Genomic DNA, 27,183 nt, shown 5'->3' on the forward strand with positions numbered 1-27,183 from the left:
TATCTTTCACAGTGAATTTTTTATTTTTTTCCTTCTGAATTAGAGTAAGAGCTGTAACAAAATCATACATAAATCATGTCCATAGATGCTCTGTTCCATTATGAATCAGAAAATTCTTTTTAAGAGTCTGAAATAATAATGTGGACCTGAAAACATAATGCATAACTTGTGTCATAAATATAGCAGTTACTTTATACATAACACAACAGCATAAGGTCTCATACCAAGAAATCAGGAGGAATGTGGTTTTTTGCCTCCTCAGAGAAAGCCAAAAATCACATAACTGAAATTTCTAAGAAAGTAATAAGAACATGAAGGAAAGATTGAAATCATAGACTTGGGGAGAATATGCTATGTCTTCTAGTTGTTACAGGACAGTCTGTAAGGAGAACATAAACTTGACAAAGGCTTGCAAGGAGAGCTTTCCAAGGAAAGCTTTCCATCAGCTCTGTATTGCCATTTAATGTTGGTATGAATAATTTGAGAAAGAGAATTGTACAATTGTGATAGGGGAGCTATAAGAACAGCTGAAGTAGAAAGTGCATGTTTAAAGGCTGTTGCAGGGTCGAGTTACATAACTGACTGACACTTCAAGGAAAAAAATCCTATTTTCTTTTGCTCTGTTTTCTTGCTCCTGTGGATTCTGCTCTTGCAATGTCTGGATAGGTATGTATATTCTTTTCGGAGATGTGCAAAAGCATGGGCAGCTTGTCTGCTTAAATAAATGAGTAGCTAGTTTGTCATGAGTAATACTACAATTGTGCTTTACAAAAAGAGCTTATTCTACACTGCAATTTTATATGCTGAGTCCATCCTGTTGTCTGGTTTTAGAGTTGTAGATAGAGTTTAAAAATATATATAACAATAATTAAAAAGCACTCCAAAATGTTGTACAGTTTTGTCTGGTGTGCCAGGAATTTGCATCACAGAATGGCTAAGATGGAAAGAGACCTCTTGGCTAAACTTCATTGCTCATGCAGGGCCATCCAGAGCAGTCTGCCCAGACCCATGTCCTTCTGAAGGTCTTCAAGGAGGAGTCTCTACAGTCCCTGTGGGCATCCTATGACAGGACTCTCACCTTCAGTTTAAGTGTCCTTTGCCTCTTATTCTCTCAGTGGGCACCAATGGATAGAATCCAGCTGTGTCTTTTTTGTGCCTTTCCCTGAGGTGTTTATATAATACAAATTGATAAAGTCCTTCTCAGCCTTCTCATTTCCAGGATAAACAATCCTAGTTCTCTCTGCTTTTCCTCATGGGATAAACATTCCAGTACTGTGTTCAGTTTCAGATCCCTCACTGCAAGAAAGACACTGAGGCCCTGGAGTGTGTCCAGAGAGGACTGCAAAGTTGGTGAGGGTTCTGGAGCACAAATCTTATGAGGAGGGGCTGAAGGAAATGGGATTGTTTAGCTTGGAGTAGAGGAGTCTCAGGGGAAACTTTATTGCTCTTTACAACTACCTTTAAGAATACTTCGGTGGGTTGTGGGTCAGTCTCTTCTCCATGGTAACAGTTATAGAACAAGAGGAAATGAACTTGTATTGCAGCAAGAGAGATTCAAGTTGGATATCAGGAAAAATTTTTTCTCAGAAAGAGTGGTGAGGCACTGAAATGGGCTGCCAGGGAGGTGGTGGAGTCAACATCCCTGGAGGTATTTAAGGAAAGGATAGATGTAGTACCTGGGACATGGTTTAGTGGGCAATATTGTTGGAAGATGGATGGTTGGACTAGATGATTCTATTTCTCTTTTCCAACCTTAATGATTTTATGATTCCATGCCTCTGTCTTTGTGGCCCACTGTTGGACTCTCTACAGCATCTCCATATGCAGGCTGGAGGCAGTACTCCAGGAGCGGCTTTATCAGTGTCAGTAATATCAGTAATATCAGTTTCAAGTAAACTGTTTTAATTAAGCTGTAAACTATGACACTGAGTTAAAGATTCTAAAAATAATTATCTGAATTTAGTTGCTGATTTTCTGTTTCGGTGGTTTTGTTTGTGGAAGGAACTAAACTGTGATTTATATCTGAGTAGAAAACACTTTTAAATCCTAAAACAAAAATAAAAGGGAAAAAGAAAAAAAAAAGTTCTAAGAAATACAACTGAAAAGGTTTTTTCTTTATTTTGTTTTGTGTTTGTTTGTTTTCCATCTTTCCCAAAAACCGTAACTGGAGAGCATTTCCTCCTTATAAGAATATTTTTTCCCCCAAGCAGTTTCACAGGTATCTGCAGTCACTGAATTTCAAGAAATGTCTCATTTATGCACAATGTCAAATCACACTAAAAATTGTCTATAATATAAGACACTGTGATAATGTCATGTTTAATGGTAGGGCATGTTCTTGATAACTTTGAATCATCTGTTAGAGGTAGAAGGATTTTTACTGAGTTAGTGCAGAACATTTCTCTAATTTTTGCTCACGTCTGTCTCAGTGCCTTCAAAACAGCATCACCAGGCAGTGGTTAAGCAAATGGAAGCTGAGACTACAGCTTATTTGATACAGCTGATGCTCTTTTCACTGTTTCCTTCATCTGGCACCTTCACTATCACCCATCTGTTGTGTTTGGTACAAAACTAGATTGCCTTCTCTAGAGGGCATTAAGAATTTTAACTACAGCATTGATTAGTGATTAGTCTAAAAGGTCCCAATCTTTACCTTTTTTCCAGAATGTGCCACCAAATACAAATGGGTAATAAATGGAACAGACTTTGTGGAAAGCACACGTATCTTTTACAATGCAGCTAGCTGGTGTCCAGATGTGCTTATAAAAATCTAAGTGAAAACATAGGCGTCAAATAGTGTGTGTGATCCCAGGGTATAAAGGAATGTATGGAGAGTTGGAATGTGAATTTAAAAATAAATCAAAACCAGACATTAAAGATGCTAAAAACAGACTTAATGAAGTCAATTTGAAAATGACCACTGTCATTTCAAAATAGACATAGGAGTGTGTTGTTGTTTTTGCTTTTTAAGTGGATTCGAATAATACTTGTTTTTTCCACATCTTAACTGATCTATGGCCATTTCAATTTTGTTCCATGAAAACCCTGTACTTTTCCTTGTTGTGTTTAAGACAAAACCATCCATTGCACAAGGAATGCAAATAAATAGCACCTCCAGAATCCAGTCATCTGGTAGAAGACATTGCTGCACAGAATGTGTGAGGGAAAAAGCTTCATCCTTTGGTGAAATTTGTGACCAATAAGCCTGAATTTCTGTGAAGGACTTCCTAGTAAAATTTCAAGTATACGGTTAGTTGTTAAAAGAGTTCTATGTAATTAGCATCATTTTTGCTCTTGCTTTTAGCTACTAGTAGAACACCTGCTGATTTGATAATCAGATCAGCAAATGCTTCTGTGATGTTATCCTCTTTTTTGTGGACCATCCATCACTGAGATGTTTTCCCTCAAGCCTGTGGTGCTTGAGTGCCTTTTCAGTTTTGGTGACTGAACCATTCATCCACAGACACCCTTGGCCAAAAGCACTAGGTGGCCAGATTACTTCTGCAAAGTAATATGGATACCATTACACAGCTAAATGAGCAGATGTGGGAAGTACTATAGAAAATACAAACATGATGGAAGGGAATCTTCAATAAAACAGGCAGTTCAGTAATGAAATACCACGTGTTCAGCACTGTAAGAATGGGCCAAGTGGTTTCAGGAAACCACTTCGGAGATGGCATTCACCGTATGGTAAGGTCTTTGTCTTTGGGAGGAAGGGGAATGCATGCAGATATGCAGTACATGCTGAAAATATCACATGATTATCTTGGTTCTTTGTAGCCTCATAGCAGAAAATATTCTAAGTTTTTGTGGTTTTTCCACCATACTCAAAGAATACAAACATATATCATCATTCTGGAAGACAAAGAGAGAATATACCACATCAATCTACAGCAAACGAAGAGAAGTGCTCTTTTGCAAGATAGTTAATGTTCTGATTCTTTCAAGAAATACCCAATAGTCAGGGTGAATATCCCATAATAAAGTTTTACACTTGTTCTGTATTTTATTTACTAAAATGATACAAATTAGAGAATGTTTATAATTTATCTGTAGTAAAATGTTGAACTGATATACTCAACGCTTAACTTGATATCTGAGCTTAGTATATGATAGAGAAAATGAGGCTACAAATCAAAATCAAGGGAGGCTTAACACAAAGTTAGACAGTACAGATTGGTACACGATGACTAAATTGGATAGAAGCTTTTAGGATAATCAGACATCTGAAAGTTGAAGCAGCCTAATTTATGTTGTATGCTATAGAGGTTGATGAAATAACAGCTTGAAAATCTATCTAAAGAAAGAAAATTGTAATTTAAAATGCAGTCTTTGTTTCTAAGTAACAATCAATCATGGACATTTCTAGTCCAAAAATAAAAGTGTTATATGCCCAAGTGTTCTAATCCTTTCCAAAGATGAATGCGGAAAGGTTGCAGGCTGCAATTAAAGAAGAATGTGCAGAGAAACAGTGTTCTAGGATACACATTCAAAAGTTATGAGTAGGTAGATTTTTAAGTACTCAGCAACTAGAGGTAAAATGGTGCAAATCACCAAACTCTCTTCTAGTAGACACAGAAGTGAAACCACAGAATTCTGCTTGTGTCTCATCAACTGAAACTTCAATTTATGCGTGTTTAGCCTGAATCTGTAGCCCCCTTTCCTCATTTTGGAACTGAGAGCCATCAAACAATTTCTCTAGGAAAATATGCATCTCCATAGGGTGAGTGTGAGCCTGATTTGCCCAGACCCCCTGCTGTCTCACCAGTTCCTCTGCTTCTCTACAGTGGCTGTGTGCTCGGGTAAATCCAGTTTTCCCAAGATCTCTTCTGGTAGCCCAGCCTTCCCAGGCAAAAGACACTTATGGATCAGTTAAAGGTGACATTAAGGTGACAGTGAGTAGGCTTATAAAACAATCTCATCATGTTTGGCATTACGGCGCACACATATAAGAATGTGTGAAGAAGAATAAAACAGAAGGAATACCTTTTCCTCTAGCTGTTTAGTCAGTTGCCTAAAACTATAATTTATTGCTACGTACAGTACCATTAATGTATATGCTTGAAACAGAATTGCCTGTATCTAGGATGAATTATTTAATTAATATTTAATACATGTGTAAACATTACATTAATATTTTCTGCAACTGAAGGAGAGGAACTAGTGGATATAGTGGATATGAATATGTGACAGACCTGTGAAATACCTCAGCCAAGATGAGAGAAGAATGAAGCCACCTGAGGCATGCTGTGAATAGAAAAGATGGGAAAGCAGTGGAGAAATTTTGTGAATTAAGTATCAACTGCATTAAGCTTGAAGAACATCTGTGCCCATTAAGAAGATGGGCATAAAATTAATTATAATTTATTCAGATTTTATTGACTCATTTTTCTATTGGCTGATTTTTGTAAGTAATAACACATAATGAAGACAAATAAATAAAGATGTGAGCACAATGGAAAAAAACCACAGTTTTTTGTTATAAATATAGGCTATTGCTCATTGCTACACTCTTCATTGTTGACTAAGCTAAAAACCTGCAGAATGACTGGGTAATGAGATGGCTGAAACTGCTTGACTGTATCTGCAGAAAGTGTTGTTATCTTTGACTTTCAAATGATGGCTTCTGAACTACTTCTACTGCCATCCTGGCATCTCCTCCACAAGACTAGGAGACAGACTCACATGTAAAACCTATGTTAAGAAAACCTACAACCTCTACCGCTGTAGTACTTCTGAAATTAATGCTAAAAGCAAAAAAGACACATGGGTAGCTCTATTTTCTCCTGTACTTGTTACTCTGCTGGGCTGTGCAAGCCCTCAGGAAAGCAGGAAATGTGCTCTGAGAGCAAAGAAGCCTTGAAAAGCATCTGTATAAATGCAATAACAAGATGTATCCTTCACACATGCCTTAGTATACATAGGAAAATCATGTGCAGTATCACACAGAAATTCACCTGCCTCCACCTGAAGTTTGTCCCTAGTTCGGCTGCATACATACATACACACCTACAAACCTCTTATCCAAAGAGGTTTCTACTGTGCTAAGCAATGTATCTTCCTGGTTTCCTATTCCTAACCTCTCAGCTTATTTCAGTGACCCAACATCTTGTATTTCTTAACAGAATTGTTAATTAAACAGGAGAAAAAAAACAAAACTTTCCTGGACTCTTTCTAAGATATTAACAACAAATTATGTTATTCACATGGACAGCCTAAGCAAGAGTGGTGCTTTTCTTGTGCTAAGTGACCTGTAAGAGGAGAGTAGTTGCTGGGTTAGCAATATCCTTCTGAAAAGCACTTATTCTCAGGCTGGATATGTTGGATGCTATTGGCGTGCTCAGAGATGTTTGGATGCTCCTCAGCTATTTTTCATTCTGTAACATTCCCAGAAGTGTTAAAATTTACTGTATCAGAGCATTCTAGATGTAGGTTTATTATCATCTTAGATGGCAGGAAACCACCGAGAGGTGCTCTTAAAAGTGCTCATCATTAACAATAGCTTTAAGAAGAGTAGAAAACTCTGTATGCAGGCAGCAGTCGAATTTGTCTTCTGTTTATTATGACTTCCTATGTTACCAAAGGTGCTTCTTCGCAAAATACAAAGAACAGAATGTGAATACTGAAGTCTCAGTGAGTATACTTCAAGGAAGAAGCATTTTAATCTCAAAGTGGCAGCTCTGTCTTTTATCTGGAACAGAGAAGGAGCTCATAATCCTAGCGGGGTTGCTGCAACTTTCTGTCTCCTAATGGACTATAGAAGAGCTGAGTTGAGCACTTGCTTTTCCAACAGGATAGAACAAGAGCTTAAAACACTGACTTTTTCCTTAAAGTGATAAAAAAGCCCTACACAGCAAATGGAAAACATCTCCTCAGTATGTACCTAGACTTTTTAACCACTTTTTGTGAACACCTAAAATAAGCTGTTGAGAATGGACTTCTTTTCTTCCATACCCGTTTTCTTCCAAATGTTTGCTGAAAATTGGTGTTGGCTGCTGCAAAGAGAAATAAATCTGGCTTGGCTTTTTTCAAATTTACATGCAAGAAATAACCTCAAACTCACTGCAGTACTCCTTGTAGATAAGAAATGCATATTAAGTTAAAATGATTTTAAATTACTGTCAATTAGGAATTAAATGATCTATCCAAAATCACGCAGACACTGTGAGTTTGAAATGGAGCTCCCACACCATGGTTGTGTCCTGTCTCAGCTGCCACTGAGAGACATTAGCATTCTAACACTCATTTTCTGCAAATACAGATGACTAGGCAAGGCACACGGCCATGGCTGATGTGTATTAAGCACTGCATCACATAACAGCTCTTGTCCCAAAGGTACTGTTTGCATAAGAAGGCAGTGACAGAGCTCCATCTCAAAGACAGGATGCTCTGTGGAAGCTAAGATACACTGAGCTCACTATTTTTAGTTTATTAAAGCTATCTGTTATGTTTTATTATTGTCCTCAATTCTCTAGTCTCCTCTGAGATTTGTTACTCTACTCTTTGGAAAGAAGAGTAGCACACTATGATTTCTCCACCTTCTTTGTCCCTGGCATGTAAGACTAACTTTTTTGGTTTATGGCAGATGCCTAATGCAGAGCAGTTGGTCAAAGTAATACTGAGTCTGGTGTCCTTATCAAGAAACTCCTTACTGATCTTCAAGGGTAAAGGAAATTTATCAGGCTAGAGCATGCAGAGAAGGAAGCAGAGAGAGGAAGGCATAGTCTGGGGAGTCTGTTTCCAATTTGTCTGAATCTTTCTCTTTCTTTTCACTATGAACCCCTGAAGCTTAATATTTGAAAATTATTTATTACAATTAAAATAGAAAAGTTGTCATGCATACATCTTAAGGCACATGCTATTTGAAGTCACAAATATTTTTTTTCTGCCTACTTAATTTTGCCACCTTTGTGGCGACTTAGACTAGTTTCAGAAAATCACATGCCTTATCATGTTCCATCTTTTTACCAAGTTTTTTCCTTCTTTTATAAAAGAAATACATTTAGAGAGCTCAAGTAAGAAGATACGTAAACTAGCTGCCCAGTCATAACCATAAGCTCATCTGCATTAACACAGACTTTATCAGATGGTGCTCTATCCTTTCTGTTCCACAGATATCCCAAGATTCAAACTTTGTAGTTTTGTGATGTATGTTGGGTGGAACGGGTGGGAGGTCTCCTCTGGTACATAGTCAGTCTTGCTCCATGTTCTGGGCCTTTCTCTTCTGGGCAAAAGACAGTGGGGTCAAACAGCAGCCTTCAAACAGTTCCTTAGAGGGTACGGTGCTGTGGGACTGGCTGGGATGCACATGTTGAAAAGCAGCATATAGGTACTGCACGTCCAATTTAGTGCAATTCAGCTCCTTCTACACAAGCCCCAGTATACTTGGGTTCGGAGAGCATTAATCTGTGTGCAAAGGCAAGACTTCATCTAGAGGGATTCACTAGGTTGTAAGCATCAATCCTTACCTTTTTCTATTTGTACAACTGCTCTGTTTTTAGGTTGTCCGTTTACCCTGGAGGATCTGATGGCACTGGCAGCTGTACTGAGTTTACCTGTTCTCTCCTGAGTTGTTTGTCCTTAATCAAACCTTAAAAATTGAGCCAAGAGTATTGCTTCATGTTAGACAGTTTGATTAATGAGAATAAATCATAAATGGAGAAGTAATATAAGCACAATGGGGAATAAAAACTGCAGATCAGTGAAATCTAGCCAAGTACATTTTCTAGCCATGTTTTATATCCTGAGATATGAGAGATTTAAAACTCTCCTGAGAAGCGGTAGTTTTTTCCTCTTAGTAAAAATTGGTTACTACAGGCAAAATTAAGTACTGGCAATGCTTTCCAGGACATTTCTTTTTGTATTAGTAACTCTTCCTTCATGTAATCTTCAGGAAAGAAAAAAAAAAAAAAAAAAAAAAAAAAAAAGGGTATTTTTCTTTTAGGTAGAAAGCTAGCATTAAGAATATCTTCTTTACCTGGGAAAGCCAGGTACCACCCACATGGAAGTGTTCTTTACCACATTTCAATTGCCCCAGCATTATAAGCTTGTATGTTCACACGTCTCTAAAAAGAATTGTTCTGCATATAAATTTAGTTACTACGCTGACCTGAACTTTTTTCACCAGGATGTTCATGCCAACACTCAGACTGTAGCATAGCTTCTAAATGCTGCCAGTCGCCTCTAGTGCACCCATTCTGCGCAGGATCGATGAAACTACACTTCCTAGGTGCATTGTATCAGTAAATCAAGCGTGAATTAATTTTTTTCCCCTCTCAGTCTTTTCTGCCTGAACGCTGGCCCCTCCCCTCATGTCGGTTTCCCACTCCAGGCAATGCTTTGGGGAAGAAAGTACAAGCACCCCTCCGCCCGCTGTATTTAAATTCCCTCCTTTCTGTTCAGCTTTCCGCCCAGGGAAGCGGAGCGGCGAGGCGGATGGCTCCGCTCGCCTGGGAGCGGCTAACCTGGCTGCTCTTACAGGAGGGCAGGAGGGGAAGAGCAGGAGCAGCCGCTCTCCCCGCAGCCTCTTTTTTTATGCGGGCTGCCCCTTTCCGCTCAGCCAGCGCAGCCTGCCCCGAGCGGCGGGCCGATCGCCTCCATCCAGCCGCATTTGGTATGCATGAGCACTGCCGTTCCCACGCAGGAGCCCGCTGTCTTAAGGAGGCTCGGTGGCGGCGCGGAGCCGCCCGCCCAGCCCCTGCCCGCGCCCGGCGCGCCCTGCCCTGCCCTGCGGCACCGCGGGCGCGGGCGGCTGCGTGTGGGATGCCCGCGCCCCGGCGGCGGCTGCCGCGGTAGGCGCTGCGGGCTGTGCGGCTGCTCCGCCGGCGGGACTCGCGGGGGGTCATGAATCAGACGGACGCTCCCCGGCCGCTCAACTGGACCATACGGAAACTGTGCCATGCCGCCTTCCTGCCGTCCGTCCGGCTGCTCAAGGTACGGTGACGCCCTGCTCGGAGCGCCGGTGCCCGCCGGGCAGCATCTGTCCGGAGCACCGCAGGCGATGCTGCTGGAAACTTACTGCAGCAATAGTCCCAACTTTCCTTTTAATTACTTCCTCTGCTACCTAGACAACCCCTTGCGACTACCTGAAGATGCTTAAATTGCCTTTCTGTACTCCAGCACGTTTATCTACTGAAAAAGGCTTGGGAGGGGGTGGAGAGGGAGCAAGTAATGATAGGTATCATCCGTGCTTCCATTTGCCTTATCTTAGAAAGACCAAGCAGTGAACTTGTAGGGAAGGAGCAGGAATTCATTTCTAAGGCGTGTTCCTTTGTGAGCAGTCTAATGCAGTCTGCTCCTCGGGTCCTTACCCCCCTTAGAAATAGGCAGCACTTCTCTGACCAACCTGTAACTGGAAGCATGTGTGAGTGGACTCAGCTACCTGGGTTGGCTGAAAGCTCTATATAGGAAGAGGGTCATTCAAAAATCGGCAGTGCAGACAGAAATGGTGAAACTTTCTGATGATGATTTTGTTTGTTTGCTTAAACCAAGTGGCGCGATTTTGAATGAAGGTGCTTTCTCAGATGGCAATGATTTTAAAAATTATTCGGTATAACAGTTCAGGGCTCCAGATCTTGGCGCGAAGTGTCACTACTACTCCATGTCCCACTGAAGCTTTTAATACAAAGGCATTTGTAACAGGAACACAGAATATCACAAATCAACTTTTGGAGGAAAATGTTTCATTAAACTGCTCAGTCTTCTTTGTTCTTGGAACTTCTTGATTAATTGGATTATACAATGAAAATTTAAAGAATGTAGTCAGGATTTTTAGGCTTCTGTACCAGTAGTATGTTAAAATCCCGGATTCATGCCTTTTATTATCCCTCTCATCTTGATAGTTTGGCTTTGGAATTAATTGGCTTTGGAATTAATATGCAGCCAGGTAAAACATGGCTGCTCCAGTAGTGTCGGAACATAATGTTTGATACAACCTCTAGATTTTGTGTATAGCTTCAAAATTAGGTCAGTCCTTACTAATGCAATGTATTTGCACAGCAGTGCACTGTGCAGTTAGGATTACCTTTACAGTCATTGTGTTTGTAGTGTGCAAGTGACCATGCTGCATATAACAGGTATTTGTCATGCTACAATAGGAAGGGGCTAGCCCAGAAAAATATTGCTGTTTCCAAGCCAGGTGTATAGCTGCTTGGAGGCATTTGTGAGCAACTCCAAAGTGCAGATGAGATAACTTAGACTGCTGAAAAATCGAAATACAGCTGAGGTGTAATACAGAACAAATCAGAAGGTGGTATGATTCTCTTGAAAATGCTTTCCCCCAGCTCTGTCGTCCTCTCCTCTTCTCCACTCTGCACCAGAAGCACACATCACAATAACCAGATTTTTTGAATTGGATGAATATAGGAAAACATAATTTTCCTGGGGGTGAGAACACAGATGTGGGAATTTTATTAACATCTTCAATATCACAAAAAATTCTGCAATGTTTCTTTTTTGGCAGACGAATATTGCCCCCTGTGTATGGTTTCTCTTCACTGCACATGTTTTAAGGGTGAACGTCATGATTAATTATTAAAAGAGCTGACTACAAATGATTTTCTGAAGCTACTGCTATAACCCTTTGGGGACAGTCAGGGTGTGGAGCCTGCAGACTGAGTAAGAGCAGGGCAAACAGCCAGAGATAGGCAACTTCTGCATTGAGAGCTATTTGAGGAGTGGGAGAGACCACAGGAAGGAGATAGTCCAGCACCTTCCTGAGCTCTCATGAGCAGAGCTGTTTGATTAGAGAGGGAAATGCACATAACAGCATCTTCAAGACTCCCAATCAGCTTCTCACATCTTTTTATCTTTTTATCTTTTATCTTTCTCTTCTTTTATTTAATGTGCTTAAAGCAAGTAATTCTACTAAGAATGTGGTCCCATTGTCCCAATTCCCCAAAAGGTACAAAAGCTAAACTGGGAGAATTCTCGTGTCTCAAATAGGTGGCAAGGAAAAAGAGTGGTTTCAGTGGTAGTGAATCACCAGAAAAACAGTATAAGTATTTTCATGTTTCTCCTCCAGGTATTCAAAGTTTTTTGTGTTCAAACCTGTCAGAAAGATGTCTATATTCCTTTCTCTTTTGTGTCTTTCTCCCCCCAAAAAATCCCAAAACACACCAAAAAAAAAGCCAGAAGCCTACCCTTTCTGTTTCCTTTTTTCTCCTAGATGAAAGATATCTTGGAATCCACAAACACAGGAAAAACAAGTGTGGTCTTAGATCATTTCCACTGCTTGGTTTCCAAGTGGATTTAGTGTTCTTGAGGGGTATTGCAGTATCACCTCTGAGTAGATGTCCAGCAGATCTCTAAGTGAAAGAAAAACTACAAGAAGTGATATGTAATGGCACATTTTCTTATTAGCTCTTTTACTTCTGGATGCCAAACTATTTCATCATGTGATGGAAACTTACTTAGAGTAAAGGAATATAAAATATCATTGTATCTTCGACTTTTCCATTCTTTCAGTAAGTATATGACAAACACACATTCAAGAACACACATTTGTCTGAATTTCTAATAAATGAGAAGTATCAGAGGTTTTACATGTGAGGAAATCATTGTGGTATGATGTGGACCTCAGCAGTAAACAGCAAGAACTTTTCAATTAATTCCATGTCTTCTGAATGAGAAAATTAAAGTATATGTAGTAATTGTAGCATCTGTGATTTCAAACAGAGGTATTGAGGACTTCTGTGGAGGCTGCCCACTTCATATTACTAACAGATCTACAGGATTGCCTTAAAATTGTCTTAAAATTGTATTAAAATGACTGATTTAAGTTAAATTACAAAGTATGCTAATCAACAGGTAAGTGTTGCCCTTCCTTCTTGTTGAGCTGGTGTGCAGTGCTCAGCTGCCTGAACTGACAGTTGATTTGTCTCTGGCCTGGTTTGATGTAGATAAAGTAGGATTGTTTGCAGATGCCAATAGGCCCGGCAGCTGTTTAACTCAATTCCCTATGCTTTTCTTCCAGGCATGTGTTTCTGTTCTAAACCACTTCACTAATACCCTCATGTTTAGGAATGGTTTTATAATCCTATTTTCTCAGCAGTTTTGTTTATTTATTTACTTTTCTAGCAGGCACACAGAGTAATAGGAGCTGTTATATCTGAAGTACAGATTGGAACAAATTATTAGAAATCGTTTTTATAACATGTGTTATTGACTCATCATCCTTTACTGGTCCCATTTTTCCCCCCTAATCATTCTTTCCCATAGCACATTCCATTCTAGTATTTTCTGTGGTTGTCTCAGTATGCTTAAAGGCATGCTAACTTATGTATAATGCCTTCCCATCTAAAATAAGAGGATTAAGAAGTGCCTGGAGGACATGTTCTGAGAGGCTGATTTTGTCTTAGAGAGAGGAACCAACATTCTTCTGATACGATAAGGTTAGTTTCCAGGTGGGGCTTCCCAACAGTGATCATTAGGCTTCTGTTCTTCTGCTTGAATTGAGTTCTCCAGCTTTCTTCTGTGTTTTTTGGCCCAGGTCTTGTTACCTTGACTCATTTACTTTTTAAGAAGTGACAAGAGTCCTGCTCCACTTCGTGCCATTGTCCATTTGCAGAAAGCTCTGGCAGTCGCATTTCTGTTTGTTTTATGGTGAATGAGAGTTTTTGAGTCTCTAGAAGAAGAGGTGGCTGCACAAGAAAGGAAGACAAATCCAAATGGAAGGATTTAGAGAAAACGGACATTTTAGAGTAATGTTGTATGCTCTTTAAAAATTGATGAGCGACATTATACTGAAGACTTCACTTGGAAGTCTACTCTGTGCCCTAGGAGAGACTACCAGTATTGCACTTCTGCTAGGACAATCATACTTAATGATACATGTCAAGGAACGAAGGAGTGAGTAATGCATGCTAGACAAGACTGAAAAATAAAAGGGGTGCAATGTTGAATGTACTTAACACCAGTGATTTAGAGAAGTGCCTATGTAGAAGTACTGTGCTGAACATTCAGATAGGAACAAATTACCAATGCATTATCATACTCTATTTTCATTAATAAATCTACTGAAGTATTTTATAGGGAATTATAATTGCATGTCAGTAAGTAGTCTAGGAAGGCAGGAGATCTGGAAGGGCTTTGCAAGGAAACAAAATGAATCAGAAGAAACTCTGGAGGAAATTTTGTGATTAGTGTTTGCCAGCTTATGGCTCAGTAAAAATGACTATTCAGCTCTATTCAGTAAATACAAAGAACCCTTTCTTAACCTGGACGGGATCCTAATTCAGTTCAAGAAACAGCTGAAAGATTGAAGAGATCAGATGCTAAATATCTTATGAAATGAGAAGTTGTATCTTGGTTTTGTCAATTATTTTTATTTGTTTGAATTAACAGGAATTCATGAAGTAACTCAGGACATTGGAGAATATAAAAAAGCTGAAGTGCAAAAATCTCACTAATTTTGATTGCCAAATACAGTTTAATTTCAGGGTACTTTTTTAAAAAAAATCTGATATGGTAAAGTGGAAAAACACTTTACTTCCCTAGAATGATGGAAGAATGAAATGTATCTGTGAAAAAGTGCTTCTGAACACTCCACTGTAAGTTGTCGCAGTAAAAGAGAAAGGAAAATAGCACTATTGGGCTGACAAAATAATTCTTTTAATCAGGAAAGGTGCTTTTGATAAGAAAACAGTTCTATAAAATGACTTTAAAGTGAGTTTGTATGCTGTGTTCACGAATCAGTACTATTACTTGTAGATTGCATTATACACTTAAGAAATAGGACTAGTTTTTTATGCAATTTTATTCACTATCAACAAAGTACAAAGGCAGACAAATTGTAAAGATTTTTTTTTCTGTTAACCAGTCTTCTGATGTCCAGTTGGCATTGGGCTCTTCTGATTTCTCACTGCTTAAGAATTGATTCAGGTTACTTTTCAGCTGATTTCCCATATCCATGTTTCCAACCACTACAAAATGAGAGGGCAACTTTGCAAAATCCCAGTGGAAAACTGAGGTACTTGGAACGAATCCTAATGCATACTGATATCATGAGTGAGTTAGCACAGTAAGTGTTTCTGAAAGTAATATGCACCATACTGGCAGTAAAATGAAGGCAGTAACTTACCTGTGCCTTGCACTCAGCTGCTTTTCTGACTTAAATTGTAATAAAGAACGAGCTGCCACCTGTAACTCCTTCAGGAGAATTGGATGCATTCTGGAAAGTAATGACAGTTCATCCCTTAGGATCAGACTGCTTAAAAGATAACCATGTAGAAAATGTCAGTCAATGTAACAATTTTCTTGCAAATTTGTAAATGGAAAATATAATCACACATCTCTGTATGGTGGGATGCAGTAGACATATGAGTTTTGAGAAAGCATGTGAATTCTGTTCCAAAAGGAATTATTTGTTAACAACCTTTTGTTTTCTTGCCAGGAAGATTGTAGTTATACCTGTTACAGATGTGGATCCATAATTTGTCTTTAGAAGCTCCAAACCTACATTGCCAGATTAAAAAAACAAAAACAAAAACAAAACAAAAAAAAAACACACAAACCCACACACAAAAAAACCCCTGCTTTTTGTCAGGTGCTATGCTCTTGTGCCATCAATTTCATCATTTAAGTATGGCGTAAGAGAATTCTGAGCTATTATTGCAGTGTATATATATTTTATTGCAGTGTAGCTTCAAGCTAGCTTTGCACAGCTGTGCTTGCATCTCTGCTATGCAGCTGTTAGCTGTGGCTCTAGAACTTTGTAAGTACTTTGCAAGTAATGTCTGCATGGTGAAGATATTTTTTTGCAGGGGCTGAAGAAGTGATAGTATGCTGTAGAGGTCTTCTTGCTCCCAGTAACATCTTTCTGCTTGAAGTCATCTCAACAAATGCAAGATGAGCCAATCTGGGCATGCTCATGTGTAAAGAATAACTCAACAGATAACACTTCTTAAAAGAAAGGAAAGTTCTTTCTCTTTTATATACAAAAGTATTACTTCTGTATGGTTAATTCATGGATACTGAGTGCATTTTTACATGATCTAGGATGAAACAAGGCTTGTTGGCAGTTTGCCTTATTGATTAAACCACCTTATCCCAGCTAAGATAAAAGAAAGGAAGAGATAGTAACAAAACATGTAGTCCACTCTCTCTGCAGGAGAAGTCATGTTTCCAGAGGATTGCCCACATGCAGAAGAGTGCACTTAGCTTTGAAGGAAGCTGTAATCTACCGAGTTCTTATGGAGAGAAAGTGGTTGAGATTTTCAGGATGGAAATGGCTGTGTGAATGCAGTTTCCTATTTAAAACCAGAAGGGTATAGGAGAAAAAAAGTTTGTTTTTTTTTTTTCTTCCTACATACGTCATCACTGAGCAAGTCCTTTTCAAAAAGATAGAAAAAGTTATGTTGTTTGTAGTCTCATGTACAGAGACTCTTAAAAATTAGACTCCTGCAAAAGCTAGATTTTCATAAGTATTGTTTGATAGTGCTTTCCCTAAGTACACAGTCTTTATTGGTGATTTTAACTTAATTGTAAAAAATACAGTGGGTTTTTACCTTCTGATATACTAAGTGGCCAGTGGGCCTAGTGAAGAAGATGGGGCATTAGAGAATTGATCGAAGGATATCAACATTTCCTGCTAAAGCATTTGACTCTTAAATGATATTTGCTTTCTCTGGGGCTCAATCTTTTCAAATTTCAGTGCTTAAGAAGGTGTCAAATGGCTGCAGCTCCCACTGGCCTTTGCAAGAATTGAGAATGCATGAAACACTGCTGTAGACTCAGATATCAGAAAGTAAATGGAAGTTTCCTAATTTCTGCACGAGAGATGTTGTTACGTTCTTTCTTCCAGAAACATTTTTAAAAATTGTAATTAGCATTTTTATGTGTATTAGTGAAACAGGGGAAAAAATTCTGGTTCTGAACTATTGGTTTTATTTAAAAAATAACTGTAAATGCTAGTGGGTACAGAAGTAATGCAAGCAATATGCTGCTGATGTGTTAATAAAGTCCTCTGTTAACAATGTAAGATTTTAATGTTGTTCTTCAATACTGTTCCATATGTTTGAAAGGGTGCCATGTGAGCAATTCAGGCCACAGGACCACGAAGGGAATCTGAGTGGTTTTATTCCACCTGAATTGCTAACAAGAATGTGCTACATTGTAAAAAGAAATGCCTTTGGGGCTCTGGAAATTTGTGTCAAAGCTGGTAATAAAGCATAGAATAAAATCAATTCATCAAAAATATTTTTTACCCCTCCCAAATACTATAATGACATGAAACAACCTGACAAAGTGCTTTTAGGGATGTTGGGGAAGTAAGCAAAGAAAATATCAGGATTCTTATACTTTAGTTAGAACAACCATCAAGCTGATTTTATCTCAATGAGAAGGTTATGCAGCAAAAGTTTTGTCTTTCAATTAGCTATCATTCTTCAGCTGTTGTTGATAGATGCAGAAGGTAGATGTGATATCTTACAGATCCACTGTAAGTAGACTTCATGGGAGATGCAACACATTTTGCTACAGAATGCCATTTTTGCCATTTTTGGAACCTTCTCTGTGGTTTGCTAAATTGTCATGGCATGTTGCCGCTGGGCCTATTGTAATGCAGTATCACACTTCAGTTTCCCCATACAATAGCTTGGAGTGCATCTCTGCATACAGCTGGACAAAGAGACCAAAACTATTGCTGAGGGAACTAATTATGGGATATCCGGGGACTTTCCAGATTGGCTTTTTTATGATTGCATGTTTCGAAGTTTCCTGAATCACAGAATGCATCTTCCAAACAGATTTATGTTCAACTTCTTTGTGTCCAGTACTTCAAGTTATAATGCCTTATGCAGGATGCTGTATTGGTTATTTTTTATTTCTATGCATTTAGTGTTAGCATGTAAAAACCTAAACAAAATGCAACTGCTTTTCTTGTGTTTTGTTTTGTTTTGTTTTTGTTTTTCCTTAGATCTCTGCCCAACTCCCTCCTAGCCCCTTTTGTGAACTGCATGATTCCCAGCTGGCTAAGCATTGAACTGTTTAGCCTCTATACATCAAGGCAGCAGTAGTGATAGGTTATTGGTAGTGAAAGATTATAGTTGCAATAATGAGAATAAATAATTTGCCACCAGTAGTCTGATAACTGACCCCCAAAAGTTGCTTGCTTTATCTATCCACTGACTGGACTACTGCAATATGTGTTATTTCACATGGGTATTTAAGTTTCTAGAGACATAACACACACAAGCAATCTTTTATAATGATCCTATCTATGCCATCAGAAATATTTTTTCTGAGTATCTGCCTGAATCCTTCTTACTGCATTTAAAGCCTGTGATTCTTTGTTTTGTCCACTGTAAACACAGAGTATGCAGTCTTTTGTTTTCAATATTTCCGGTGTGCTGGTTGGAAACTGGATAGTTTAATGGTAACATTTGTGTTAAATTGCCTACCAAACCTTTCTGATTTATCTGATTTTACAAGAGCATGAGGTTCCAACCAACAATCAGTCTTCAGGAAGAGCATTGGGGTGGCACAACCACTTCATTTTGTTTCTTTGCATAGTAACAAGAGTGATGTTTTTAAATTGTTTCATTAGGAAAGAAATTTTAAAACTCAGTGTGGGGTAAAATCAGCATTCCAGGCCTTATTAGGACACTGAACTTAAAGTATACATACTCTACCTGTATTACATACAAATGAGAAAATGTAGCATGCTTGTGCGTTGCTCTGGAATAAAAAATGTTTTTTATCCTTCTAACATGAATTTGGAAGGGGAAAAAAAGTGGTTTTCCCTGATATCCTAGTGGGAAATTAAATGTGATCAGGTTATATTATCTTGATATATGTGATTATTTAAGAATAATTTAAAGATAAAAATCTGATCTATTAAGCCCAAAACATCCTATGCAGTTACTTATTAATGATAACTGTGGGAGCGTTAGCTTATTCAAGATGGGAATACTAAATTGTTCAGAGGATTGCTTCTGCTAAGAAGCTGCTGATTTCCATTGCTAACATATGAAAATGAATTATTTTCTTTTGGTTCTCTTTATTTCTTAAGTAGTGCAAATTTCTTGATTTATTTAATGTTCAAATATTCTCAAGAATTACTGAAAAATCCCCTGATAAAATAGATGTCTTTAGAGTTGGAAGAAATTAGAATAAATACTTATTCACCCAGTATTGCAGTTTTCTGGAAAGGTGACTACTACAGGAAGTCTTTAAGTAAGTTCTGAAACTGAGCAAATTGTTTGTATCAAATTACATGATAAAATTAACATCTCGGCACCTTGAAATATTTTAGCACATATAATTTCCATTAATTTATTTAGGACTCATCTGCAATCCACTGAGTCAATGGAAACACTTTCACTGGCACAAAACTTAGCTGCTAGATATCAGAGCTTGAACTTTGAAACAGGAACACTGTAGTAATCCAAGATATGTATAATGTAGATTATTTTATTTTCATTTAAAACTGGGCATACATTACGCATAACTAATGCTGCTAATTTTTTTTAATATCAAATCTTTAAGTCTACAATTCCCTTAAAGTGCATGAGGAGGATAAAAAGCTCTAGGAAACTACTTAAGATCATAAAATAAATAAGAGTAACTGAAGAAAAAATATGTTAATTAACTTGAGTAGCAGAATAGCATAGAAACAAATGTTTATTTCATTTCCTTTGAGGGTTCATGGCAGTTGAATGGATGTAGTTAACAAATAATATTTCATTACAGTTAAACTATGTTTATGTGCCTAGTCTTTGGAACTGCAAAGTGAAATGCTCAACTTTAAGCTAGTTTTGTGGAGTATTCTTTATTTCATTCCCTTTGTGTTCACTTAATACGGCATTACTTCCAGATTCTTTGTAGCAGTCAACTAGACCCTAATTCTGCTCTGAACACTTGTTTCAGTACAGCTGAAAGGCAGAGTTCATTTCACATCAGGAACAATTCTTTCACAACTGTGGCTCAACTCTAGCTAATATGGTAGTTGGACCCCAGTTCTAGGATGTACTTAGTAAAAGTTCCATGACCTTAGTAAAAGCAAAATCATTAGTGCAGCACCATCTGAACTAAGCTGGCATGTCTGTTCTACCATAGCACACCTTCCTCATGCAAAAACTCTGTAGAATGCTGCAGCTGTATGTGTGCAGTCTATAAAAAGGTGTCTTGTAGTATAAAAATCCCAGTTTGGAAGTATCTATTAGGTATCATGGTGAGTAAAACTAGCATTAATATTCTCAAAGTTGTCTTATAATGCTTTATTTTTATGTGATCAAAATTAATATCCCCCCACTGTGGATTAATTTGTCAGAAATTGCTCTGGCAACATTCTCTGTAAATAGAAATCTGTCAAAGCCTGTTGGTTGTGTCCTACAGCTGGAAAACCCAAAATTGCTAAAATCTAACTCTTATAATCTGTCTGTACCAAAACTGAACCGTTTACAGTTTAGCTTTTTTTTTCTGGATTTCCTATTGTGCTTCCATGATGCAATAGGCTATGATTCTCAGATTTGAAATCTTCCTCAGATACTCAAAGTGGCTGCCATTAAAACGGTTGCTTCCTGATATGGGGGGCATTTTTTAGCTCACTGGGAGGCCATGGGTAGTATAACAACGCATTCTGCTCAGTGCAAAAAAAGGAGCATGCAGTAAGTAGTGAAATACCCATAATTAATTCAGGTAGCTGATATGTGATCTGAGTACTCTGTGAATACATAAAAGCTAAAGTGCATAAAGCTTAAAGCAGCAATTATTATTATACCCTCTTGTTTGGATTAGTTATAAATTGGTACGTCATTGCTCATTCTGGACTTTTTTTCAAATTCCAATCAAGTTCATCCTTTTACAAATTGTTGTTCCTTGTCTTCCTTTCTAATATCACTCTACAGATAGAAGGTTACTAATCCCAGATCTGAGTTGAAATTGGTTAGTCCGTATACATATGCATGCCTTCCAGTTCACTATTTTATTGACAGTTGAAATAGTGGTGGTAACTGGAGGTTATGATGGGCAGCAAAGTTTAACAGAAGGATCTCAGCAGTGGGCTCTTGCAGCAAAGAGGGCCAGATTCATCCTGCACTGCATCAGGAATGTAGTCGGCAGAGGCCAATGGAAGAGAACTCCTCCTCCGTAAGACCACATCTGGGTATTGTATCCAGCTGCCAGGATTCCCAAACATGAAATACGTGGGCATGTTGGAGTGAGCATGGCAGAGGTTGGTCAGAGAACTGATGCAGATGACATGTGAGAGAGTTCAACCATAGGAAGGGAAAGTGGAGAGGAAATCCTATTCCTTGTTTTCTGTATGCAAGCTACAGAGGACATGAACTCAGAGGTTTTTTTCTGAGATGCAAAGTGTCAGAATAAAAGGTAATGAACTCAATGGTAAGAAGCCAGTTGGATGAAGAAACTGTAGACTCCTTGTTCATGAAGGCTCTCAAAACTGAAGCCTAAGCAGCCACACATAACTGAAGCTCACATGTGAACTGTGCTTTCTTGATTTGATATATCTTGCAAAATGGAGTATAGAATTATAGAATTATAGAATCACAAGGTTGGAAAGGACAAGATCATCTAGTGCAACTGCCCTCCCATTACCATTGCTACCACAAGCTACTAAACCGTACCTCGCAGCTTCTCATCCAGACGCCTCTTGAACACTGCCAGGGACGGCAACTCCACCACCTCCCTGGGCAGCCATTCCAGTGCCTGACCACTCTCTGAGGGTAATGAAGGTTAATCATGAAAACAAATGTCCTTGGCTTTGCAGGCATCTCTGGTGCTTTAAGTGTGAGCAGAGATGTATTTTTAAACAGTTTCTTAAGTAGTGCTGAACAGCACTGCAAGTGCTAGTCTTTTGTCACAGGCCTATCTGAAATACAGGAGTTGTCAGAAGGGTCTTCTGAAGTTATTCCCACTGAGTGGGGGGCAGCAGGTACATCAAGATGGAGGGTGACGATCTTTGTATGTATTCTGTGAATGGGGAGAAAAGCAGTTCCTACTTACACATTTCCTTGCAATTATGTTCCAAACTTGTTTTTGCTGTAGTTGTTTTGCAGCTGAGCATCATAAATTTGTTTGGATTCTAATGATGTCATGATCGTAGAAACTTACAGCAACAGGTTGTTTTCAGAGAGTTTACACAGCCACTGTGTCTGTTACTCCTTATCATGCCAGCTGTTGAGCTAGCAATTTCTATAAGCTGTTTGCTGTCAAGCTGTTTGTTATCTGTGACCTAGATCATTTCAAATCAAGTCCTTCTTTATGCACAGTGTTGCACAGAGGGTCTTTTAGTCATTTCTTTGGCAAGAACTGGTTTTGATAAATCTATATGGAGAGAGCTAGAGAGAAGAACCCTAGAAGCCCCCAAACAGGATTTTGTATCAGGCTCTGGCTATCTAATTCCCAAAGAGAGAAGCACAGGAGTCCTGATTGCTGTAGAGTTAAAAATAAGGATGTACTGCTTGCACCTATGCCAGCAAGAGCGATGGGTGAAAGCATCAGGGGTTTCATGTGTCGTAGGTTCCCTTTGGGTGGCAAAGGCAGTGGCTGATGCAGGTCAGAGCAGAGTAGGAATTGGTGCCTCCTGGGCAAATTCAGAGACCACAAAACCATGGGATTCAGATCTCCCAGCTTAGCCCTGGTCATCTCCACTGAAATGGCCTCTACCTGAGCTATTGTGGGAACATTGCTGCCATTCAATTTTCACAAACAACTTCATACTTCTTACTGTGACTATGACCACAGACACAAGGTCACAGTACCCAGAGAACTGCTCCAGGTTTGCACATGAAGATTTAGAGACAGGGCTCACTGGGAGCAAGAGGTGTTAAAAAAGGCTGCAAGACTGTGACCTGCCTCTGTCAGAGCTGGTCCTGATTAAAGGTAGCCAAACCCTGAGGACCTGTGGAAAGGCTGCAGTGGAGAACTACACAGAAAGATGTTTTCAGGCTGGTCAGGGCAATCAAAACTTGTGGATATGCTCAGGGCCATTAAAAACTGCACTGAGATGCAATAGCTATCAAAGGTATTTCTTTCTTCTTTTTTTTTTTAAGGAGGGAAGAACAGATCTCCAAGAGAGTCTTTCTAGTCTCATTTGAATTGGTCGCTTATCTATATTTTCTTAAATAAAGTAAACCATTTCATCAGTTCCCTGATATCTTTCTCATTTTCTTTAGTTAGGCAATGCAGATACTGTTATTTATACAGTTCATTGCATGTATGCATTCAAGCAAAGCGTATTTTGGAAAAAGAAGTTTGTAAGAACTGAATTATATGTTACAATGAATTTTCACTGGAAGTAAGTATATAGTGCAATATTTCAAGGAATAAATGATCCCTCTTGCAGAATGTATTGATATAAATAAATGTGAGGATTAATTAGATTCTGGTACACCATTAGATTGTGGCTCTCACCACTAAGTTTGAAGCAGTGATTACTGATGTGTACAAAATAAATTTTTCCTACTGTGGAGAAAATACAAATGAGTATTTTCCATGAACTTTGCTATTTCTTTTCAAAGAGATGTAGTATCTTTCTGGAAAAAAAAAAAAAAAAAAAAAAAAAAAAAAAGTAAGCATTGTTCTGTATTGGTGTCAGAGCTTTTAACTGTCAGTGTTGTAGAGTGGGCTTCCCCTTCTTCCCTCCTGTCCCCCCCCTCCCAGTTTGTCACACATTCTATATTCTGAAGTAGTTTTCTACTACTACTTATATAATTAACCAATTGCTGTGAAGGAATCACTGAGCTCTGGCTGAGCTATATGTATTCATAAGTATTTTTGCACAACTCCTAGTCATGGTGCTATCTGTGTGTACTGTTGTACTATCTGTACTTTGTGCCTTATAATGGTTGTGGATGAAATTTGAAGAAGGTGATGTAAGAGTTCAAAATCACAGGTATTAATTTTCCCTGAGGAGGATGAGGAAAATAAAATTTATATCCACTGTTTGCACAGTGGAGGTAAGAATTCTTATTAGTCTCCATCCTATTTATGTATATATATATATATATATATATATATACACATATATATACATATAGCTCTGTATAGAGATACTGAAACTCAAGCCTTCTGATGCAGGAGGGTTTCAGATGCTCTAGAAGACTTATCTTCCCCTCCTCTTCTTTCCATCTTCACTTCTGGGATTGGCCAGAAGTTTTGCTTGTCTTCTCATTTCCATGACAGATGAGCTGGTGACTGCACCTGGAAGCAAAGTACTAATTCATAGCCAACTTCTCTAGTTTCTAACAGATCCTTTCTGGCATGCTGAAGTAGCAATATCTACATTTCTTTCTAGATCTAGAAGGTCTAGTCAGATGCTTCTGCTTCCGAAGCACAGAAGAATATTTACCTGTAAATTTTATGCAGCTGTATTTGGTCAGTTGGCATAGCAGTTGTTAACCAGTTCAGAGGCCCTGGATCTTGGTAATGCCTTGAGGGCTGTAGTTTCTTTCCTTTGACATATGACAAAGGGATTTAGGAGGACTGAATATTTGTTAACCTTGTTATCTGGTTAATTTCTAAATAGTGATCTACTATAATCTGAAGGTCAGGCCATGTGATTTATTGTTCCGAATGGCTTTAATTGAAGTTGGAGAAAAATTATTTTTCTTCATAAATATATGGTCTTTTGTATAATGAAGTACAGACCTTCTAGTACAGTTTAGGTTAAAAAAAAAAAAAAAGTCCACACCAACATTCCTGAATTCAAATTGAAGTTGCTGTTTATATAATTAAAATGTTGTAATATGATGTGCCTTATATCAGTAGTTATTATTCCCATTGACAACTGGATACCAAGAAACATTTACTAACTTCTCAATATTTTACAGAACCATGTTTGAACTTATAGTCAGGAATAGTAGTAGGACCCCAGAGTAATATCTTCTCAATTTGAGATGTTTGAGATGTGTATGAGCCAACAAATTGGCTAAGAAATCTTCAAAGAAAATTAAACAGAACAAAATGGAAACATTAGCAATTCAATAGATGATTGGTTTAGTTGTGAGACAGTGATCTGGACCAATACTTCAGTACGGTATTAGATGAATTGTATTGTTCTTTCTGGTGGAATCGACATCAAGATTAAGTTCATTCCTGTAATCACTAAATATCCACAATGGTGTTGTGGGCAATTTCACATCACCTGTATGAATTTAGAGTGGGCATCTATTTGTCAGTTTAGAATTACCAGTGTTTCAGGTCTGTAATAAAGTTTACTTAACAATCTGCATATTCCAGCACTGGCCTCATACTTTCTTGTGACAGAAAACATGTTGGGCAGCAAATTTGTTCTTTGTTCAGTTTTTTTGTTTTCTTTTTAATTTTTTTTAACTGTTTTGGAACATTCAAGGTGATGGTAAATGCAAGTCACTGTCTCAAAGGCCAACCAGAATGAATGCTTTCATTATTTTAAATATATTAATACAGAACTGGGAAAATGAAGGATTTTTGTAAATATACTAGAGAATAGTAACAAAAATGTGAACATGATATACTTATTTATAAAGCCCTTATTAAATTATTTTTGTCAGTGTATAAAAGCAATAGTAATAAATCTCCATGTTCTAATTTTTGCAGCAACTGTGCAGTGATAGACCTAATCAGTTAAATGTGTTCCATAGCCAGTATTTTTGCTTTGGCAAAAAAAAAAATCTGTATGAACATAACGTAACATAACCTGTATGAAGTTAACCTAAAGTCTTTGCCCTGCAAGCAATTACAGGAAAAATAAGTCATTTTCTTCAAAATGACCTGATGTTAGAAAATGGTTACATTACTGCGATATGAGTGGTAATATCCTGATACTGAATGCTACTCCATATCCCAGGGAACTTCACTGACAGGCATGTACAGGCAGCATGGAGAACTCTCCTATCAGAGAACACGCACTGTCATAACTTAAAGCCTTGACTGTCCTTGGCTGTTCATGGTAGCAGGTAATCTTTTTTTATTTCATCTTTTCAGCATACCGTTATGAAATCATATAATTACATAGAATAAATTAAGAGTGTTTTGGCTCAGAATTTTTCTTTTATCCCTTTTGTGGACTGTATTTCCTCTACATGTGACACAAATATTTCATTGCAATATGTGTCTATTAAATGAATTATGTTGGAAAACTATGAGTAGTGAAATGAAAATGAAGCCATAGTACAGTGCAGATTCAGGGCTGACACCAAAGTAAGGAATGTGTTTTCTTGTTTGTCGCATCTTTTTCTTTTTTTTAATTTAGATAGCAAATTTTGTGACAAGTGATCTGTCAGTTACCTTCCTTTGTGCATGTATACATAACACAAATGATAGTATTTATTCAACAATAAGTAGCAATGTATTTCTTACAAAGCAGGCAATAGTAATACAATAATAATAATAATAATAATAATACCATAGTAATAGAAGTAATAATAATGATCATAATCATAGTAAACTGATGGTACCTAATTTTGGTACCTATTTAATGCACTTAAAAATACTTCAATATTCATTGCAAACTGGAATGTTTCCTCCAGGTAGCTGAAGAATTCCTTGCTAAAATTAAGGTAAAATAATAACCCTGTAGAAGGAAGGATTAGAATAGCAATGCTGAATTACATGTGGTACCTCTATAAACACCAACATATACATTCTTCATATAGTAAATGTACACTTCAAATTATACAAATTATACATAAAATAATCAAATGCAAATTAGGAAATACTCTGCCAAATTGCAAATTTGATTTTTATAAAGCATATTCAGCTTCTTCTTTCTTACTCTGAAGTTGATTATTTTTGCTTGATAGATTAATTTGTATTACTATGTACAGTACATACTAGATACAGTTATTTATTCAGTTACCCAAATTTTCATCTTCCAATAAAAATTATGTTTTCTTTGCGATGTAGTCTGTAATTTTCATTTGATCTTGATATATTGCTGTGGAAAGGACAAAGCAGTCATTATCCAGGATGGTATGCATTACCTCCATGATAGTAACATGACTCAATTTTTGTGAGTAACCTATGTGTTTTCAGTTTTCTTTTCCCTAAGTCTAGTCCACATACAGTGCTGCTGATCACAGCTGGCCAAGTGCAGTCTTTGGTTATTCATGCACCACATTTACAAGACATGTGCTTCTGCTCAAATCACTTGACAGCCCAGCTGCACTAATTGCATGCTGCACTGGAGGCTCACAATGATTCCAGTTCACTGGGTTGCATATAGCATTTGAAGATACA

The 27,183-nt window shown here is 38.0% G+C and overlaps 1 protein-coding gene across 6 annotated transcripts in view; it reads left to right on the forward strand.

Annotated features, from left to right (window-relative positions):
• TRPM3 (transient receptor potential cation channel subfamily M member 3) overlaps positions 1-27,183 on the forward strand; it is a 396,319-nt gene that overhangs the window by 134,720 nt on the left and 234,416 nt on the right. For 3 of the 6 annotated variants that reach the window (XM_052701294.1, XM_052701291.1, XM_052701295.1), the window contains exon 1: positions 9,794-9,936. The exons of 2 other annotated variants lie outside the window; for them this stretch is intronic. In XM_052701294.1, coding sequence (XP_052557254.1) covers positions 9,847-9,936 — 90 coding nt within the window. In that variant the 5' untranslated portion in view covers positions 9,794-9,846. Of the gene's footprint in view, positions 1-9,792; positions 9,937-27,183 lie in introns of those variants that run through there. One more of the 6 variants, XM_052701289.1, reaches the window with a different exon arrangement.

This window comes from Tympanuchus pallidicinctus, unplaced genomic scaffold, assembly GCF_026119805.1.
Source record: "Tympanuchus pallidicinctus isolate F22 unplaced genomic scaffold, pur_lepc_1.0 scaffold4, whole genome shotgun sequence".
NCBI lineage: Eukaryota > Metazoa > Chordata > Aves > Galliformes > Phasianidae > Tympanuchus > Tympanuchus pallidicinctus.